Source organism: Manis javanica, chromosome 11, assembly GCF_040802235.1.
Source record: "Manis javanica isolate MJ-LG chromosome 11, MJ_LKY, whole genome shotgun sequence".
Classification (NCBI taxonomy): Eukaryota; Metazoa; Chordata; class Mammalia; order Pholidota; family Manidae; genus Manis; species Manis javanica.
In genome coordinates, this window is record NC_133166.1 from 102,840,085 (window position 1) to 102,860,356 (window position 20,272).

At 51.8% G+C, this 20,272-nt stretch overlaps 1 protein-coding gene across 20 annotated transcripts in view; it reads right to left on the reverse strand.

Annotated features, from left to right (window-relative positions):
- NFASC (neurofascin) overlaps positions 1 to 20,272 on the reverse strand; it is a 164,118-nt gene that overhangs the window by 66,899 nt on the left and 76,947 nt on the right. For 19 of the 20 annotated variants that reach the window (XM_037015262.2, XM_037015264.2, XM_037015261.2 and 16 more), the window contains one exon: positions 4,849 to 5,029. In XM_037015262.2, the coding sequence (XP_036871157.1) occupies positions 4,849 to 5,029 (181 nt within the window). Of the gene's footprint in view, positions 1 to 4,848; positions 5,030 to 15,696; positions 15,744 to 20,272 lie in introns of those variants that run through there. The other variant, XM_037015254.2, reaches the window with a different exon arrangement.

The window sequence follows — 20,272 nt, forward strand, 5'->3', positions numbered from 1 at the left end:
AGCTGATGGTCTGTGGACCATCCTTTGAACGGCAAGATTTTAGATGGGGCGTTCTTTGCAGCAACAAAGTCTTGGTTAAAATTTGCAGAGAACACGTGTGCCAGTAACTTTTTAAGCCACCTTTTCCTTTTGACGCCGTTGTCACCTTCTGAGGGGGTGGGTGTCACACGCTGTGGGTGCTGCAGGCTGACTTTGTCAGAGTGAGGGCTTCCCGGGGAAGTGAGGCTGCCGGTGAGCTGTGGTGACCCCGAGGCTTTCTGACTGACCACAGGGCGATGGGGTAGAGGAGTTTAAGGACTCAGAGGGGGGCCAAGCTGGAGAAGGCAGAGCTATGACAGGACCCAGAGAAGCAAGAGCCCGAAGGAAGGGCAGACAGATGCCAGAGAGGGGACGTGGAGGGCGGCAGGCACGAGTGCCCTCCAACACACGCTGCCGTGAGTGACAGCCCTGCATGTGAGACCCCCGAAAAGGCTCAAAATTATTCTTTCGGGGGGGCCCAGGCTGTGTGGCTGATGGGCACTGGAAGAGATTTCACCCACTTTACCATGTGCCTGGGGCAGCCCTGGCAGGAAACAAAACAGAATGCAAAACCCAGGGGAAAAGCAGGAATCCATGGTTTTTGAACACGCTCCGTGGGGCTACCTGGGGCAGCGCCTTCACACATCTCATTTTTCTGGCCAGGGACCCAAGAAAAGTTTTCTGGAAAGCCATGGGGGTTGGCATGGAGGGGGTGGTGGCAGCAGGGGGCGTTTCAGGAGAAGTAGGGCTGGCTCCTGACGCACTGCTGAGTGCCCGCCCAGGCCCCTGGTTCTTCACCACACACAGTTGAGGTCTTCCGCATCCTCACGCACAGAGGCCGAGGATGGGAAGCCCGGCAATGCATCTGCTTTGCCCACATGGCCTTCAAGCCTTTTTTTTTTATAGGATCACAGGCTGGTTCAATGGAAAGAGTCCTAGACTTTGTCCAGGGAATCTCCAATTCTTGGAAAGGAAGTTGCTCAGTTAAGGTCCACAGGAAGTTCGTTTCAGAACTGGAATGAGGACCAGATTTCCAGTTGTCTGGTCCAGAGCTCTTTTCACAAGAGGTATGTTGGCCAGGTGGGGCCTCGGCACTCCGTTCTCCTTGGCATTTTGGACAAAGTGAGGGGGAGGCGTGGGGGGAATGGAGACCCTTAGGGAATCTGGAACTGGCTGGAATGCTGTCCCCAGCCCCACACTGAAATCAGACCAGGGGCCTGCCCTTGTCTACAGAGGTAATGACATCTGCAGCCACCACTATGAAGGAATTCATTACAGGGGCACAATCAACCCAGAAGATAAGCTGCTGCAGGCAGAAGACAATGGGGACAGCCAGGCTGGTGACAAGGGCAACTACCGAGTCCTGGGACACCCCCATCGTGTCACACCACCTGTTCTTCTCCTCCTGTGCAACTCGCTGGAAGCTGATGTCAGGTGGAGAATGAATTTGCTCTTTGGCTTCAAGGGGGAGGAAAAATCCTCCACCAGGCTGTGCAGGGCGTGAGGCACATGCCTGCCAGTCTGCAAGGTTTCTTTCTTTCTTTCCCCCTGCACCTCTTTTCCCGGCTCTGATACCTAGGACCCTGGCAGCCATCACTTGGAGGATGGCATGTGTGTGCTATTGAGCCTGTCCTACAGCACTATTTGGGATGATGGTGGGGAGAAACCTAGGGGAGGCTCCTAGGAGAAAAATGCTGAGTCTGTTGATGTGGGGGGGGGAGATGGGGGTGGCAAGCTGCCAGCAGCCACTTTTGGCAAACCCATTCTGGTTGATGAGGCGACGCTTTGCTTTCTTCAAAGGTCACGTTGTTCTCCTTGAGGCTGGGGAGGGTTGGGGAGGTGGGTACGTGTGAGTCTACGGGCAGAGCAACAGGGCTGGAGGCTGGGCACTTCTATGAGGGATTGTGCAGCAGCCCAGGGCTCGTCTCCAGGAAGCCTGCCGTGCCAAACTCCCCAGGGCAGAAGCAGTGCCCTGGTCCTCGAGGCACAGATAGGGCCCCGAAGGGGCAAGCGAGCGGAAAGGCGCACCTGGCAGGGCAGCCTCTGGCAGAGCCCCTCAGCCCCTCCCAGCCAATGTACAGGGAAGTTGGGGGGCCTGCTCTTGGGCGGTCCCCAGGCCTTGGCTATGGAAGTAGCACTGCCATGAATATGGGGGAGCACATATCTCTTCTGCCTTCTGTGACAACAGGGATGGACCTTGAGGGCATTATGTGAAGTGAAATAAGTCAGAGACAGACAAATACTGTATGTTCTCATTCATTTGCAGCATCTAAAAGAGTCAAACTCAGATGAACAGTAGAATGGTGGCTGCCAGGGGCTGGGGGATATGGGAAGCTACAGGTCAAAGGGTGGACAGGTTCTGGGGATCTAGTGCACAGCAGGCAACTATAATGAACGCAGTGTGTCATATGCTTGAAGGCTGCTAAGAGAGGAGACTGTAAACGTCATCACCATGCAGAGAGAAAGACAATGACGTGAGGGGATGGACGGGGTGACGGCACCTACCGCGGGCGTCACTTTGTAATAAATACGTGCAGCTGCAGCAAATCGTCGAGTTGTATTTCTTCAGCTTAAAGATGTTATACGTCAATAATATCTCAATAAATGAACCTCAATAAATGTCTGCTCTCCCCAGCCCCAGGGCGAGATGTGGAAGAGGCTCAGACAATCTGCGAGGCAGCTGGGCTGGGCCCAGTGGGAGGGGGCCACCTGGCTGCAGAGGACCTCTTCCCAGGGGGCCCGGGGCCTCTCTGCAGGGCCTGCCTGTGTCTTGCGTTGTGTTTGGCTTCTGTGGACTCATTCTGGAAATGTCATTATGGCCACTACGTCTGCAGCAACGGGAAGGCACACCTCCCCCTTCAGAGAGCTGTGTGGTCTGTGGTGGCCTTGGTGCTTGAGAGCTGGAGAAGATGCCTTATTGTTCTGCATGGGGGTTTTCTGACCTGTCAGCCAAGGATGATACCTGCTTCATGGACTCGCTGTGAGAATCACAGGAGGCGATGCTGTAAAGCACTCAGCTCTCCCCTGGGCACACGGCCCAGCGACTTCCAAGAACTAAGGGGAGGCAGATTACCAGAGGCAGGGGTGGGGCACCTGGGTGCCAAACGGGGGGAGGGTCAAGAGACCCGGGTTCTTCTTGTGAGGCCACTACCCATTTGCTGTGTGACCCTGAGCCAGCGGGGCCTGAGTTTCTGTGGACACAGTAAGGGAAAGGCCATCCTCCAGGCCCTCCATGTGGCCCCCGAGCTGGGGAGGTGGTGCTCGGGAGGTCAGGGTACTCGCGGCTCTCTGCCCTGCAGGGGGGCCTCTGGAGACACCTGTGCTGGGGCGCCTGCCTGTGGCTCCAGCAGAGCTTTGGAAATCCAGATTCCTAGCAGAGATGTCACAGCATCTCTTTATAGGTTCACCTTGCAGGACCCCCTCACCCACTGCCGCCAGGGATCAAAGGGGCAGTGAGTGAGAGAGGAGAAGCAGCAGGGGGGAAATGAGCCTTCACCACTTCCTTGATAACCCAATTTCCTCCACCCCCTCCTCCTCTCCAGGGGCGTGGCCTAATCGTGCTCCTTATTAGACTGTCTGCCTGGGAGTGTTAAGGAGAGACTCTCCCTAAGCCAGCACAGCAGATGGTCTCCAAGGGAACAGCTTCTTTACAACTCCCCCCACTCCCTCCCTGAGCATACACACACACACACACACACACACACACACACTGTTGGGGGGTAGCTGGGGTCTTGCCCATCCTGCTTCAGGGTCCAACTTATCGTCTCTACTGGCCTCCTCTCACCCAGAAGTGTCCACTCCTCTGGGCGGCTGTTATTGGTGACGCGAGGCAGGAGGGGCTGAGACACCTGCGACTCTTCTCCTGCCATGTTATTTCCAGGCCCCAGGGGCTGGCTTTGGAGAGCTCAGTGGGGACTTTTTGGAAGCTCTATCACATGCTCACCCCTCCCCAGACATCTGCCAACTGGAGAGAGCCCAAGGCAACGTTGGCATCACACGGGTCCAATCTATTCCTGGAGGCAGGGAACAGGGGGCAGAGGTGGTATGCCCATATCAAAGCACTGGGGTGCCAAGACATCCTGGCAGGGGTGTCAGAACTGTGCAAAGGTGGTACACATCTAAATGCAGGGCCAAGAAGCATGGCTGTCACTCAACTGGCCACTTACAAATGTAATACCAGGTACGGCTGGTGGAGGCATGGCTATTAGAGCAGCATTCCAAGCCCCTTATTTGTGGTACTGATGGCCACACAATGCCCCCACCATGGGGGACAGAATGACATGGGTTTTACTTTTCAGCATTGGAGAGTTGAAAACAACTGCAGGAATCAGTGTCTGGTTCTCCCAGTGGCATTATAATAGGGCTCTGTTTGCAAAATAACCCTCTTCCCAGTCCTCCCGGGGCCATCTGTCCACCTGATCAGTCAGTCCAGCCAAGAGGGCCTAAACGGTCCAGCTCAGATACCAGGAAGGCAAACGAGAACCTTCTACTACACTCAGGCCCTGGGAACTCTGATGGGCAAGTGGAGGGACGAACACCTGAGTGACATTCGGATGCCTAAACTCTGCTACCTCTGGCCCAGCTTAGGGGCTCCAGGCAGGCCACGTACCAGCTGAGCCACAGCCCTGAGAGACCATGCTGTACACTGACAGGCCCGCATTCCCAAACATGAGGCCGTCCCCGTCAGTTCTCCGGAGGGAAACTCAACTCTGAATCTGGAATGCACGGCTTCCCCTTTCCCAGCCTTCTTCAGAAGTTGGTCTTAACTGTCCCCTGGCCTCCCCGCCATCCAGCTGACAGGAGAATGAAGGAAGAGAGAGCATGACTCACGATCCATAGGGATCTCGATGGCCCCGCCGAGGCTGGGGAGGCAGAGGAGGAGGGCTGCGAGGACCCAGGGCGGGGGCTGCTGCCCGGCCATCCTCAGCACCGGGCCCCGCTCCCTGCTCCCCGGCCCGCGGGGTCTCGCTGCCTCCAGCCGCTCGAACTGCGCCTTCCGGACAGAGCTCAGCTGTGGGAAGAAACACAATGACAAGTGAGCTGCTCTTCTGCTCAGAGTTTGTGCTAGCAATCCTACAGGGCCTGAAGGTTCCCCTTGGTCCCAGACTGATATTCTAACACAGGGGTTCTGAAGCTTGCAGTGCTGACATTTAGGAGCCTGTAATTCTTCGTGCAGGGAACTCTCGGGTATTACAGGGTATTCATCAGCATCTCTGGCTGAGGCCAGCAGATGACAGTAGGATCCACTCCTGCCCCTCTAGACACTGTCAACTGTCCTCTGGAGGACAAAACCACCCCCAGTTGAGAACCATTGTTGTAGAAGGAAGGAAACTGCACAGAACAGTCATGAAAACACTGGCTTACAGGCCCAGCACCTGGAAGATGCCATGCATTCGGCCAGTAAGAAACACATCAACCTCCCAGCCTCTCTGGGCTGAGTGGGCCTGGGTGTGAGGCATACAGATAAGATCGCACTGATGTCCTTTGATCTAGAGAGAGGGGGGCTGGGTGAAGGTGGCAGCACGGGGCATTAGGAGTTACGTGAAACCTGGTTGCCCAAAGGACTTGTTTCGAATGGATGATTTCTGCAGATATTTTGTGCGGCTAAGGTACAGCAGACCCTGATGTTTGCGCCTTTAGACTGAGGGCCGTGCTGAGACGAGGGCCCAGGAGAAGGGGAGTCTAGTCGGTTGGCAGAACGAGCAGTGTTGGGACAGCCCGATGTTCACGGCCTCAAACACAAGAAATCATTTCAGGGCCTCCAGGGAGAGGGGTCAAAAATGGCTGTCCAAGGAGCCTGGAATGGTCCATCAGAGATGAATCCTTCCCCCTACTTCTGAGAGGGAAGACCAAGAATCACCTATGGCTGACACAGAGCGTTCAGACGGGCAGAGGCTCTGAAACACGGAGGCTTAAAAATTAAAAATTAGTCCGGTTTGCTGTTCCTCCACGGGGCCAAGTCCAAGAGGAGGCGGGAGGGAGTTCTCCAGGATTCTTCCAGCTTTCCTGGACTAATAGCCACCCATCGACTGGACACGCTGTTCTCCTGTTCCTCTCTGGCAGCGATTTGACACCTGCTCTCACCTTACACCCCACCATCTCCCATCTACCCCTACGGAAGGGACAGAGGAGAGGAGCAGGGTTCCAGGCCTTGCTCCCGGGAGACAAGGCCATACTTCTGAAGACCTGGGGAGGAGGTACCGCTCCTGCGCCTGAACGTGGATTGAGCCGAAGGATCCTGATTCAGCTTTCGGCGGTTTCTCTCCTGGACGCGGCGCAGGTACATTTCCAGACCCCATTCACTTGCCTCCCTTCCCATCGCTTCCACCTTGGTCACCATCATTTCAAGTCAGTTACCAGAACAGTTTTCTAAGTGGTCTCCCCATTTCTACCTCACCCCTCTGATTCATTCTCCACCCATATATAGAGTTGTTATTTCTAAAGGGCAAGTGTGCCTAGTCAGCTCACTGGCTCACTGCTGCCCAGAAGTTGAAGAGAAAGTCCTTGACAAGACTCAGAGGCCCTGCATAAAGCAGCCCCCTCTGCAGTCTCAGCTGTCATCACCCCCCACTTGCGCCTGTGCTCCAGCCAGCACAGGCCGTCTGCTGGGCATCATGCTCTGTCATGCTGACTGGATTCTGCACAGATTGACTTCTGCCTAGAACACTCTTTCATGACCTCTCTCATTAGGATGTAAAGTGTGACTTGGGTGCCCCTTGTCTGTACTCCTGAACACCATTTATATCCTCCTATTAGAGCACTTGCCACTTTGCATTCATTCCAAAGGCTACTTGTTTGTAGCCCCTATAAAAAGGAAGGTGCCTCTTGTTTATCACTAGAATCTAACAGAGACTAAAACATAGCAGGCCCTCAAGAGTATGTGATGGACAGATGCCAAATGAACAAATGAACGAATGCATGAAATAAACCCCGTGAATCATGTTTTTTTTTTAACTTGATGTTTCCCCAGGAAACCAGCAGGTGGCGCAGGAAGGCACATACCTTGGATCGCAGATAACCGTGGAGGCTACGGTGGAGGCTACAATTACAGACGGAAAACTCCCTCCCTACACAGGCACTGCACTCTGGCCAGGGAACTGTCTACCTGCAGGAGGGCTCAGAGAGCAGAATATCTGCCAGGGAGGGAGCCTGTGGCTGGAAGCTGTCCCGGGAGGTCTTTGGTTCCCCCTCCTTCCTCTCTAAGATGATCCCCACACCGTCTCAGAGTCCGTGGACTCCTGCTGAGTCTCCTTGGCTCCTACATCTCCAAAGACCAGACTCAGGCCATCCAGCGGAAACCCTCACGCGGAGGGGACAACAGCACTAGGGGAAGGCACGGCGTCCCACAGGGAGGAAGACGGGGGATGGCTCCCACTTGGCTCTGTGGTGGCCAGGTCTTGTTCAGGAGCTGCCAAGCTGAAGGAAGTGACGGGAAGAAAAGGGACACCTTATCCTGGGAACCTTAATGGAACAAGGAAGCCAGAAGCTAGTCATTAACCAGAAACACATTGGCAGGGAAAAAAAAAACACAATTATTTGGGGTGTTGTGACTCACAACTGAAAAACACAGTAGGAGAAGAACAGAGATAATCACATGTAGCTGTTGACAATTCTCTCTGTCTTCTCTCTAGAACCCACTTTTTCCAATAACATCTTAAAGGAGGAAGAGAATTCAAAGACTGTCAAGCTTTGTGCAATCCCCTGAACTTCTCAAATGAGAAAACAAAAGCCCAGAAAGAGGAAGTGATTCGCTCAGAGTCACCCAGCTGGGTTGGTGGCAAAGCTGGGAGAAGAATCCAGGTCTCCTGACTCCTGGCCCAAGGTTTTTGCACCCAATTTCTCTGTCTCTCCGCATGCAGAAAGTCCCAGAGTAGAACTGCTATTTAAAATGGAAATGTATAGTTTGGCAGTTCCTCAAAAAATCAAACACAGAATTACCATTTTGCCCCTGTACTTCTATTCCTAGGTATATGCCCATCAGAATCAAAAACGGGCCCTGAAATAAGCACGTGTATCATTCACAGCAGCCAAAAGGTGGAAACAGCCCGAATGTGCAATTGCAGTATCTATATATCATGCAGTATCATTCAGCCACAGAAAAGAACGAAGTGTTAGCAGGGTACAGAGGGAGTAAAACCCGAGGCTGTTATGCTCAGTAAGAGAAACCATACTCAAAGGTCACAGATTATCCTGTTTATGTAAAATACCCAAACAGGTAAATCATAAGACAGAACAGAGATTGGTGGTTACGAGAGGCAGAGGGAAAGAGGAGAATGGGGAGCAACTGCTGAATGGGTATGGGGTTTCCTTTCGGGGTGATGATCGTGGCTGGAACTAGACGGGTGGAGGCCGTACACACTGTGAAGGAACTGAATGCTACTGAGCTGTTCACTTAGAAATTGTTAATTTTATGATATGTCAATTCCACCTCAATATCAAATAAATGTGTAATACTGGTGTCTATAATGTGCTCATAAAGATAAAAGAGCAAAGGATGAGGAGGGTGGTCATTCCACGCGGGCACACAGGCACCCTCTGCTCCTGGAGCCTGTCGCACTCAGCCTGGAACATAGGCACATGGCTTACGACCCTTCCTGTGCACTGAGGGACCTTCCACGCAAGTCAAAGGACAGGGAGAGCTGACCGCTGTCTGGGTGCGGGGGTTCCAGTGCTGCGCTCAGAGAGCTCAGTGTGGAGTGAAGACAGAGACGCCCTGCCTGGAGATACCCTCACATAAGTGAGGCCATCCGTTCCCCTATCCTGACCTCCAGGGAGAAAAGGGGAAGCGCAGAGATTTCTAACCAAAGGCAATTAAATTTATGCTTCCAAGCAAATCTTACTTCTTGCAATTCTTGCTGTATGGCCCAGTCACATACCTCAGGCTCTTCTCCTGACCCTTCCAACAACACAAGAAGTTATGTCTAAAGCTAGAGATGTAGTCCTCCAGATGGGAGTGTGGATACAGTCGTCAGGACCCCTCAAGGGGAATGCTGTCTAACTACTGGGCATCCCAGGGAGGAAGAAGGACAGCCCTCTGTCTCTTGAGGACAGATCAAAGCTGCAGAAGAGGGCGGCCATGGCGTCTGCCTTGGAATGTTGAGAGAGGGGGTGGGATTTTTCTGTTTAGCTCCAAGCAGGCAAAATTGGGACCAAGTGAAAGGCGGTTCCAGAGAGGCAGGTGCTTTTCTGAGATGAACGCAAGAATGATCTAATGAATACAGCCATCCTACACCACCATCCGTGAAAACAAAATGCAGCACCCACACAGGCTACCATGTGACGTGTCTGAAGGATCCTTTTATATAGAATCAAACAGGTAAGAGGTGGATTGTAAAGATATAAAACCAAAGACGGGGTCCCATTGTCGGGGAGAGAGTGAAGAAAAGAAAAGAATGAAATAAAACCAAAAGAGGCATCTTCTATGGGCTGATGGCATACTATGAACCGGGGGACAGGATAAACTCAATTCTTGTATGTCTGAGGCCTCGCCGCCCACCAGAAGTCCCTGTGTGAAAAAAGCAAAAAAAGAGAGAATCTGAGTCATCTGTACATGACATGTTCTGTCATGTGAAGTACTGAGCTGACTGCTTCATAAAGCATCCAAATGCCAGTTGGTCAGGCGCCTTGCTGGCAATGCATGGGAAGGAAACTGGATGCTTATCAGGATACCTGGGCACAGACCCCTGCAGACCTCTAGACAGGGGCTGAGTCAGGCCTGCAGACAGAAAAGAATTTTTTTAATTCCAATGCCCTCAGAACCTCTGTTGTGTTCACGGGGATCTCATGCACCTAGGCAACCTTCCTGAACCCACGGCCTTACGTTTGCAAGCCACGTGGGAGATTCTGATTCTGAGTGTCTGCGACAGGGCTCAGGAAAGCCGTGTGCGAGTTGGGTGATGATCAGCCCATGGTGGGGACCACCGGTCAGGAGAGCCTCTCTCGGTCATGTTCAAGAGCATGGGCTGTGCAGCAAGACCACCTGATTGGAAGCTACTCCCAACTCAGGAGGTGGGGATCAAGGGCAAGTACTGTATTTCTCATCTGAAAACTGCCTATGCCCGAGAGCTGCTGCGATGACTAACGCACTGTTCCTCTAGAAGGCACTCGGCAAAGCGTGGTCACAGAGTAAAAGCTCAACAAATGTGCAGCCACCGAGGGGGCTCCGAGCCCGAGGGGTGAAGAAAGCATTCCGGCTCCCTATGCAACATTACCAGTAACAGCAGCAAGTAGGAGTGGTAATTAGCCATCCATCATCAGCTTGCTTTTCTAGTTTTTCTTTTTTCTGGGTCCTGGTTTGCTTTCTTTCCCCAGATTGGGGTCCCCTGCTGTTGAGTCCACAAGCTATGCCTGGCAGATGGATGGGAAGCCTGTGGCTCCCACAAGCTGCCGCCATTGGGCGCTCCCCACATTCCCACAGCCCCGGTCTGGGCAGGCTGCACCGGTGGTCACAGCCCATTTGAAGTGATGGGGAGGAAAGTCTGGTGCTGCTGAGACATGGCTCGGCTGGCAGCTCCGTCTCCTGGCGCAGAACCCGCCTGGGCTTTCTGGTGGCAGTCAGCAGGCCACTCACTCACTGAACTGAGCTGGCAGCAGGCTCCGGCCTAGAGAACATACCCAGGGACAAGAGAGAAGTTCCTCTGCCCTCTGCTCTCATGGTGCTCACATTCCTGCCCGGAAGACAGGAAATAAACATTGAACAAAAAAATCAGGTAGTAGGAAATGCAGTGAAGAAACACAACCCCACCTGCACATGGATGTCTACAGCTCCTTACCCAGAACTGCCAGAACTGGGGAGCAACCAGGACATCCTTCGGCAGGGCAGGGGTGCCTCCAGACACAGGGACATCAGGTAGCACTACAAAGAAACGAGCTGCCAAGCCATGATAAGGCATGGCGGAAAATTAAATGCATATTATTAAGTGAAAGAAGTCAGTCGGAAAAGGCTACATAGTGTGTGATTCTCTGTATCTAACATTCTGGAAGAGGCAAAATTAGAGAGACAATAAAAAGACCAGTGGTTGCCAGGGGTTAGGGGAGCGGGAGGGCCGAGCAGGGAGGACACACAGGCTTTTGAGGGCAGCGAAACTATTCTGTATGATACTGTGATGGTGAATACACGACAACACACACTTGTGAAACAGTGAATCCTAACGTAAACCATGGGCCTTGGGTGATAATGTTATGTCAGTATGACTTTGTCAGTTGTAACAAATAGACACTCTGGTGGGGGATGGTGACAATAAGGGAGGCTGTGCACATGTCAGGGCATAGGGTGTATGGGCAATCTCTACTTTCTGCTCAATTTTGCTATGGATCTAAAAGTGCTCTAAAAAATAAGTCCTATTTTTTTTTCCAAAAAAAGGAACCACATAGGGTGATTGATAAAGGGAAGTGAATGGTCAAGGAAGTCCTCTGTGAGAGGGTGATATCTGACCAAGACCTAAGGGGCAAGCAGGGGCCAACCTTCTAAAAATGGATCCGAAAAACATCCCAGGCTGGGAGAACAGCTTGTGCAAAGACCCTGTGGCAGGAAGCAGATGGGTACGTGCAAGAAATGGAAGGAAGACAGTGTGGCTGGAGCTTGGAGGGTGCATGGGGAAGAACAAGTCATGGTCAGAGAGGGAGAGATGAGGGCTCACGGAGGGCAGGGAAATCCAAAGTAAGGGGTATAAATCAGGTCTTAGCACATCAGGGAGCTATTGCAGGATTCTAAGTGGTGAGTCAGCTGATGCGATCTATTGGTAAAGACCACTCTGGCTGCTCTGTCGAGGGTGCAGTGTAGATGGGCAACATCCTGTCTCCTAAAGGGCAACATCCTTTAGGAAGTTCTGCAGCCTCTGGGGTGACCCCAGCCCCTGGGCTTCCAAACCCAGGAACTTCACCACTACTTCAATGAAATCACCCACTGAGCCAGGCTCACAGCCACCCTGGGGTTTCACTCAAAGTATTCAGGGTGATGAGAATGGAGCTGAAGATTTCTTAGGAATTTTAGTGCTGGGTTTTCCACTGGGTCCAGAGGATCCTGGTGGCTTCCTGGGCAGTGTCGCAGGGCCTTGCTCCATGGGGGTGGAGGGTTTGGGGAGTGGGGAGCAGGTGGGACTCAGCCCCTCCACTCTGCTCTCATCAGAGCTGCTTCAGACTCTTGTCTTTACATAGGCATTTTGCATAAAGTTTTATTTGAAGAAAGGATTTTATTAGTAGAATAAAGAAGGGAAAACCCTTGTGCAGTAGGTTACATTCCCAAATGCAGAGCCCCTGGGCCTTATGGCAGTACCGCGGGGCGGCAGCAGCAAGGCCCCTCTGTGAGGAACGCCAACACAGGCCTCCCTGTGGCTAGCACCTCTGCACCGAGGCCAGGGGGCTTCTCAGCACTGATTCCCAAACCCTGATGTAACCTCCTGCGCAACTTTCCCCTCCCATTCCCCACCACCGCTGTTTTGTCCTTTATGTCTCCCCTAAAACATGCTTTGAAAGTCCCCCGGCTCAGTCCCTTGCCTGTCCCCCTGTCTCATCTTTCCCCACCCCCTCCCAGTCACCCCAGGTTCTACTGAATTACTTCTGGCCCTGTGAACGGTCCTTGCTCTCTTAGCCACCCACTGGGAGGGGACTACCAGACAATGGCCAGACCACGTGTGACAATGGACGCCCAGCCCACATCCCCTGCAGCAATGGGCCTGCAAACCTGGGACTGGTCAGGACTCAGTTGTTCGGTGACTATGGGCGATCCAATTCTTTGGCAGGACTTCCAGCCCACGACCAACCAGGAAAGACAAACCTACTCCCCAGAGGTCACACGGGATGCCCCGCCTCGAGTTAGGCCTCCTCCCCCTGCCCATATCAGCTGGAGCATGTCACAGAAGCTTTTTCATGAAGGCTTGCTCTCTGCCCTCTCTGCCTTTGAGCCTCTGCCAAGTGCAGGTGGTGGTGGCTGACCCTCTCGCTCCAGCAAGCTCTGAATAAATAGCTTCTGCTTGTTCTCCTTTGGGTGGTCTTTATTTCCACACCGACTTCTCTTAAATCACCCTCTTTTCCTAGTCTTTTCTTCAAAGGTCTAGATAGTAAATAGTTTAGGTTTTGTGAAGCATACAGCCTCTGTCACAACTACCAGACTTTACCACTGTAGTGTGAGAGCAGCCACAGACAATAAGTGAGTGAATGTGCATGGGTATGTTCCAATAAAACTTTATTTACAAAAATGGGTTGTGGGCAGGAATTGGCCTGAGGGCTGTAGTTTGCTCACATCCGCTTAACCTTTCTCCCCTCTTTGTGGAATTTTTAGGCTTAGACCATGCCCTGATCATTCTGTGGCCCCAGTGCCTAGCATGGTCTCTGGCAGGGAGTATTTATGGAATGGACTATCCAAATAAAGGTTTCAGCTCTGCTATTTATTTTTTTGTGAATTACTTGCTTTCCAAGCCTTTTCTTAAAATCTCAGAAACAGCAATAAGTTCCTGCTTTGCCTGCCTCAGATGGTGGTTGTGAGAATTAAATGGATGATGCATAGGAACATGAAGTACAATATATAAGCCATTTTTACTATTTTTATTGCATTCTTTCCTGATGAGCTCAAGTGACTCCACTACATGCAAGACCTTATGTTTTCTCTGAATCTTAGGTAAGTCTAAGTTCAAGAGAAGACCTGTGATCTGCCCATTGTTCTGCCCATCTGGTGGCTGGTCTGGGGCTTAGCCACAGTCCACTCTCTGCCCTATTGCCTCCTCCTGCTCTAGGAGCAAAGTCCAGGGGTGAGGTTTCTCACACCACACCTCCTCAACCTGATCCTCCACTTTCCTTCCCCAGATTCCAGATTCCACTGTAGCCCCTGAAGAGGGTATGAGAGAAGGTGTGTGACAGACAGATGGCTTAACAGTCTACAAGGCCTCCCTGAGATATGAGGATACATTCTGGGTTAGAATCAACAGGCTCTGATGACTGGCTGGAGGTAGATGGTGAGAAGAAGGATGGCATCAAGGTTTCTAGGCTGAGAAACTGAATTAGATGGTGCTAATAACTGGCATCTAAAATACAGAAAAGGGAATAAATCTGGTAGTGGGGCAAAGGGCCAGTGTGAGCTTAGAACTGACTATGTTCAGTTTGAAACGCTTCAGAGCCATGAACAAAGTAGTCCTGCAAGTCCTCTGAGGCTGCGCTCCTAAATTAACGCTGAGAGATACACCAACAGATTCATGCTACAAGGCTGCGTGCCAGCAATTAATTCTTAGAATAAACTAACGGAATGACTAGAATAGTACTATAAGAACCAACTAAGGAATACATTCACACGTCACTGCCACAGAACTTTGTGGGGGAACAGAGAGAATGAAAGTCGAACAGAGCCAGAGGAAAATGCAGCCATTCTGCACTAGAGTAAACACACACACACAGCTGCCCAGAAGCAGCCTGATCAGACACACACACACACACACACACACACACACGCTGCTGCTGCTGCTGCCGGGAAGCAGCCTGATCAGACACAGGAGCAGAAACAAAGGGGAAAAGGAGGGCCTGGGGAGGGCCACGCACAGAGACCGGAGAGGAGCTGAGGCGTGGCCCCTGCTGGGACACAGGGCTCCATGCAAACGGGCAGGTGCCCTCAGCTGGAACCCAGGACTAGAATGTCAGCTATTTCTCAAGTAATTTGTTCCCAAACAAACGAGTAACAGTTGTGAATGATTTACACATACATATAAATCAGCGTGGCTCAGGTTACACCATAATAATCCCATTCACACTCACTTCCACCAGGAGCCAGAGCGTGCCCTATCTGGGCCAACCTCTACCATACTTGTCTTGGCAGAAACAGTCGTTGAGGAGCCAGCCTAGGAGACAAAACTGACGCTGTCTCCTGCATAGCCCTTGAGCCCTGCAATCTGGCTGCTGCCCTGTGTGGCCTCTCCTCCTGCAGCACCTGCGGTTTCTCCAGTCCAGTCCCACACGGCACCCTCAGCTGCCTCCGCTCCTGCTGGCCCAGGCTACGATTCCCTTACAGGGCACGGTCCCTCCTTCCACAAGGCCCCACGCAGGACGCCTCCCGGGCACCGATCCCGCCTTCCCACTGAGGAGGCTGCAGTCTCCCTGGCGCTCCCCAGCCGGCCGAGGAGCTCTGGCCCGCGGCCACTGCCTCCGGCCTTGGGATAGGCTGTTGCCACGTCTGTCTCCTCCACCGGTCTCTGACCTTCCTGAGCTCAGAGGCCAGGACTTGTCTCCCTCTGAGGTGAGACAGTATAGTAATAAATATTCGTGGGGTGAATGTACAAGCATCTCTACTTCCTATTTTTCCTGGGAGATATTTATCCCACCAATGAATCAGTATGTTATAAACCTTTGGTTAATATCACAAATGAGAAAACTGTCGTTACAGTGTAAGCCGGCGTAACCCAGCTAACAGCAGTAACACCACCACCGTATCTATGCAGCATCCTCTGAAGCAGACCCTGCACCTCTTCAGCAGACACACTCCAAGGGCCTTTTCCTCTGAGATCCTTCCCCCACACTTTCTGTCTGACCTCTGTCAGGGACACCCTGTTTCCTCCATCCCACAGACTGACTCTTAGAACCTGGAGATTTAGCGGCTCCAGGCACTGGCCCAGTAACTGCCACCCCGCCCTGCACTCCCAGCCTCCCCGCCCCTCACCCTGCACCCTTTGGCTCAGGCGCCAGGGCCCTGAAGTCTACCTTCAATGGACAACTGCCCTGGGAGGATGCTTCTCTGCTTTCCCTCCGGCACTCCGATGCCCTCGGCGCCCTCTCTCCCTTCTCTCGTGCCAAGGGAGGGACGATGCAACAGATGGTGACCTCAGCCCGCTCCACCCCCTCCGCTCACCGGCATCTGAAGGCCAGGGGGTGGGTTTCCTAGGAGACTCAAAATGCCCCCTATTGCTGGCCACCAGCCTGTCACAGAGAGAGTGCCAAGCAAGGAGGGGAAAGATGGGTGGCTGGAAGAAGACACTATTAGAAGGGGAAGCAGTGAGGGGGCTCCCGGCCTCTCTTCAGAGAGGACCTGACAAGGAGTCACAGCCCCAGGTCCCCTTCCCCACGGAATGACCACGTGTGTCCGTGTCTTTGGGAAAGTCTGTCTGCCACACAACCTCCCACCTCCTTGTTTGAAGGCTTTAATTACACCAAAACCTCCAGGACACAAGGGCAGCCTGAGGAAGCACTCACCAGCCTGCTCCTCGATGCCTCCCCGCAGCCCGGCGGGAGAGGGGCCCAGCTTCCTGCCTGCCTGGGGTCCAACAGTCTGGAAGGGATTTTCCAAGGGCCCAAGAAGCCTCCTACGCAGGACTCAGCTCCGCCTCCCTCTACCCCTTCTCAGGGCTGGAGGGGGGTCCCCATCTGCCAGGTGGCTGTGTTCATGCTGGGCTCCTTCCCATTGTCATGGGGAGAGATCTGGGAGGAGGGAGGGGCTGCGTGTTTAAGCACAGACAGTGATTCGGGTGGGGTGGCAAAGGCACCCCACAGACCGCGCACCCCCTCTCCCTGCCTCAGCTAAGTTCACAGAGGCCACAGGGTTTCAGTAGGAGCTGGGGGGCAGGGAGCAGTGGTATCAGGTGACCCTTGATTCCCCCTAGGGGAGGAGGGGGAGAGGGGGTGTATACTTGGGTTTAGGATTTAGGGATGTGGCTGAAAACAGCTGTTTCCTGCTCAACACCCGGAACTAATCTATAGGTTGAAACCTGAACCACTTGGCTATTTATTAAGTTGTGGGTGAGGGAGGAACGGGATGAAAAAGAAGAAAGAAAAGATCTTTCCCTCTGAATTCAAAGTGACCACCATGAATGGCTAGTGAGTAGCTGGCGCTCACACCAGGCTCTCTAAGGACATGAAGCACTTACAGGGCACCCTGGTACTCATGAGCCACCAGGCGGGCCAGGACCCCACAGAAGGCTGCACCCACCGAGAAAGCACCGCCAGTTCTCGGTGGGGGTGTGCGCACCTTGCTGTCTTGGTGTGACTGGTTGACAGCTTGGCACAGACACATGCTGTTCTCATTTTCATAACTGCATCGTGTGGCTCTACCATAAATTGTCTCAGCATCTCTTTGTAGTGGGCCTTTAGGTTGTTGTCTTTATTTTTCCCCCATTACAATGCTGCAATGAACATCCCTGTACATAAAGCAGGATGCATGCAGGAAGTGGGGTTGTGCATCACCCTATCAGACCGCAGGCCAATGGGAGCCTGGCATGTTTCAGCCTGGCACACCAAGGAAGTCCAAGGAGTACAGGTGGCCTGGGCCACAGCCCAGCCCTGCAGACAGCCCACTAGTTGCTGGGCACATTGCTGGTGCTACAATCCAGTTGGCTTTTAAGGTTCCTTGGGGCTGTGTGTTTTCTCATTATTACTGCTTATTTATTCATGCTCTAAGAGGAAGGGCTGGGAAACACAAAGAATGGACGACTCTCAGACATGGTCAGTTTTGCCTCCAACTGGCTGATCTAACAGGCTGTGCAGGGAGGGGCAGGCTTAAATGAGGTCGTGGACAGCTGTGAGTGTCATTACTCAGGCTGCACTTGCGAGCCCTGCCTGTGGTTAATGGAGCTCCAGCAGCCTTCTTCCGTACAGAGACTAGCAGGTTAAGCAGATCGCAAAGGAAACAGCATCAGCACGCAGGGTATATGGACAGTTCCGCCTTGGAGCTACCAGCGAAAACCAAACAGACAGCAGGAAAGTGGGCCTGCGAGGAAGAGCGGGAAAGGACGCCCCTGGGGGAGGAGTTCTGCACCCCCAGGAAGGAGAAGAGGAGCCCCCCGCCCCCTACAACACAAGAACCTAGCTTCTCACTCGGCGAGGCTCCAGGTCTTCTACCTCAGGGACCAGGATTCACAGCAATTAGGTGCACATCTTTGTTCACAGCTGGAGAGAGAGGGTTGCAGGCTCCCACCCCCTCTCTGGTTGGGTGGAGAAGATACCCGGGGTGGCAGCAGCCATCTGCCCAGGGCCTGTCATTAAAGGGAGGTGGCTCAGAGGAAGGCTAGCAGGCAAGTGATCATAATCCTATGGGACATGTCTGGGGCGTAGGTGGTGGCACAATTTGGGCAGGGTAAGAAGGCGGGGCCTGGGTGGGAGCAAAGGTGGAGATGGAAGGCAGAAGGCCAGAAAGAGAGGCTTGGATCTAGTGGGAAAAGACCTGAGGTGTCTCAACAGGAGAAACACAGAATTGTCCGATGACGCAGCAATTCAACTCTTGGGCATATGCCAAAGAGAACTGAAGACTTATGTCCACACGGACACGTGTACAAGACGTTCACAGCAGCATAACTGGTAATGGCCAAAAAGTGGGAACAACCCAAATGTCCATCAACTGATGAATGGATGAATAAAATGAGGTGTATCTATATCATGGCCTATTACTCAGCCATAAAAGGAACGAAGCACTGACATGCTAAGACGTGGAGGAACCTTGAAAACATTATGCTGTGTAAAAGAAGCCAGACACATATCACCATCATTGAAAAGACAAACAATCACAAATGTTGGCGAGGCTGTGGAGAAAGGGGAACCCTCCTGTGCTGCTGGTGGGAATGTAAAGTAGTTCAACCATTGTGGAAAGCAGTATGGAGGTTCCTCAAAATGCTCAAAATAGAAATACCATTTGACCCAGGAATTCCACTTCTAGGAATTTACCCTAAGAATGCAGCACTCTAGTTTGAAAAAGACAGATGCATCCCTATGTTTATCGCAGCACTGTTTACAATAGCCAAGATATGGAAGCAACCTAAATGTCCATCAGTAGATGAATGGATAGAGAAGATGTGGTACATATACACAATGGAATACTATTCAGCCATAAGAAGAAAACAGATCCTATCATTCGCAACAACATGGATGGAGCTAGAGGGTATTATGCTCAGTGAAATAAGCCAGGCAGAGAAGGACAAGTACCAAATGATTTCACTCTTATGTGGAGTATAAGAACAAAGGAAAACTGAAGGAACAAAACAGCAGCAGAACCACAGAACCCAAGAATGGACTAACAGTTACCAAAGGGAAAGGGACTGGGGAGGATGGGTGGGAAGGGAGGGACAAGGGTGGGGAAAAGAAAAGTGGCATTATGATTAGCATGTATAGTGTGTGTGGGGCACGGGGAGGGCTGTACAACACGGAGAAGACAAGTAGTGATTTTACAGCATCTTACTACGCAGATGGACAGTGACTGTGAAGGGGTATGTAGGGGGGACTTGGTGAAGGGGGGAGCCTAGTAAACATAAATGTCCTTCATGTAATTGTAGATTAATGATACCAAAATAAAAAAAATAAAAAAAGAAGAAGCCAGAAGCCAGACACACAAGACCATGTATTGTATGATTCCATTTATAGGAAATGTCTAAAACAGACAAATCTATAGAGACAGACAAGTAGATCAGTGGTATGTTGCATAAGACTGAAGGAAGGGGGTGGGATACTGCTAAGGAGTATGGTTTTTTTGGGAGAGGGGGGAGGAGATAATGAAGATGTTCTAAAATTAATTGTGGTGATGGATGCCTAACTGAATGTACTAAAAAATCACTGACTTGTATCCTTTAAACAGGTGAATTATATGGTATGTGAATTACATCTTGGTGAGGCTGTTATCTAAAATATTAATGAGGAAAAGGCATTACTTAAGTACTTGGAATACTTTGTTATAAAACTGTGATACTTCAAAAAGTAAAGTGAATGATTAAGTTTATAAATGCAGTTTTGTAAATTTGGAGGAATTTAATGCGGCTTTATTAATGGGGTCAAACAAATGACTGTTAAAGTTTGTGCACTTCACACTGGGAGTTGTAAAATTTGTCAGCTGAAATGACACCTTTAAGGAAGAATTAGGTTTTGGGGTTTATAACTTTAGTATATTGAATATTGGTTAAACAAAAAGACATAGGGCTCAGTTCTAGCATGCCACTTCAAGAAGTCACAGTCTACCCCCCATCTCCTAGTACAACATTTGCAAAATGCCGTGCAGGGGAAATGCTGCAGAAAGAACAGCCTGAAACCCCCATCTCTGTCTCTCAGTAGCTTTCCTAAAGGACAGCTGTGCAAACCCCCAGCCACCTTTCAAACGCAGCTTCCCCAGCCCAGGCACTGACCAGTGGGTTCCCAGGCTCCCTGAGTGGTGTGTCTGTTTGGAGTCCAGGCCACTGTCCATCCGAAGACCTACCACCTGGATCCCTCTATTCATGACGTCACTTGTGTTAAGCTGCTTTCTCTGTCTAGAGCCTGGCATCAACAGACCAAGGTTCTAAGGCCTTCTGAAAACCACAGACTGAAC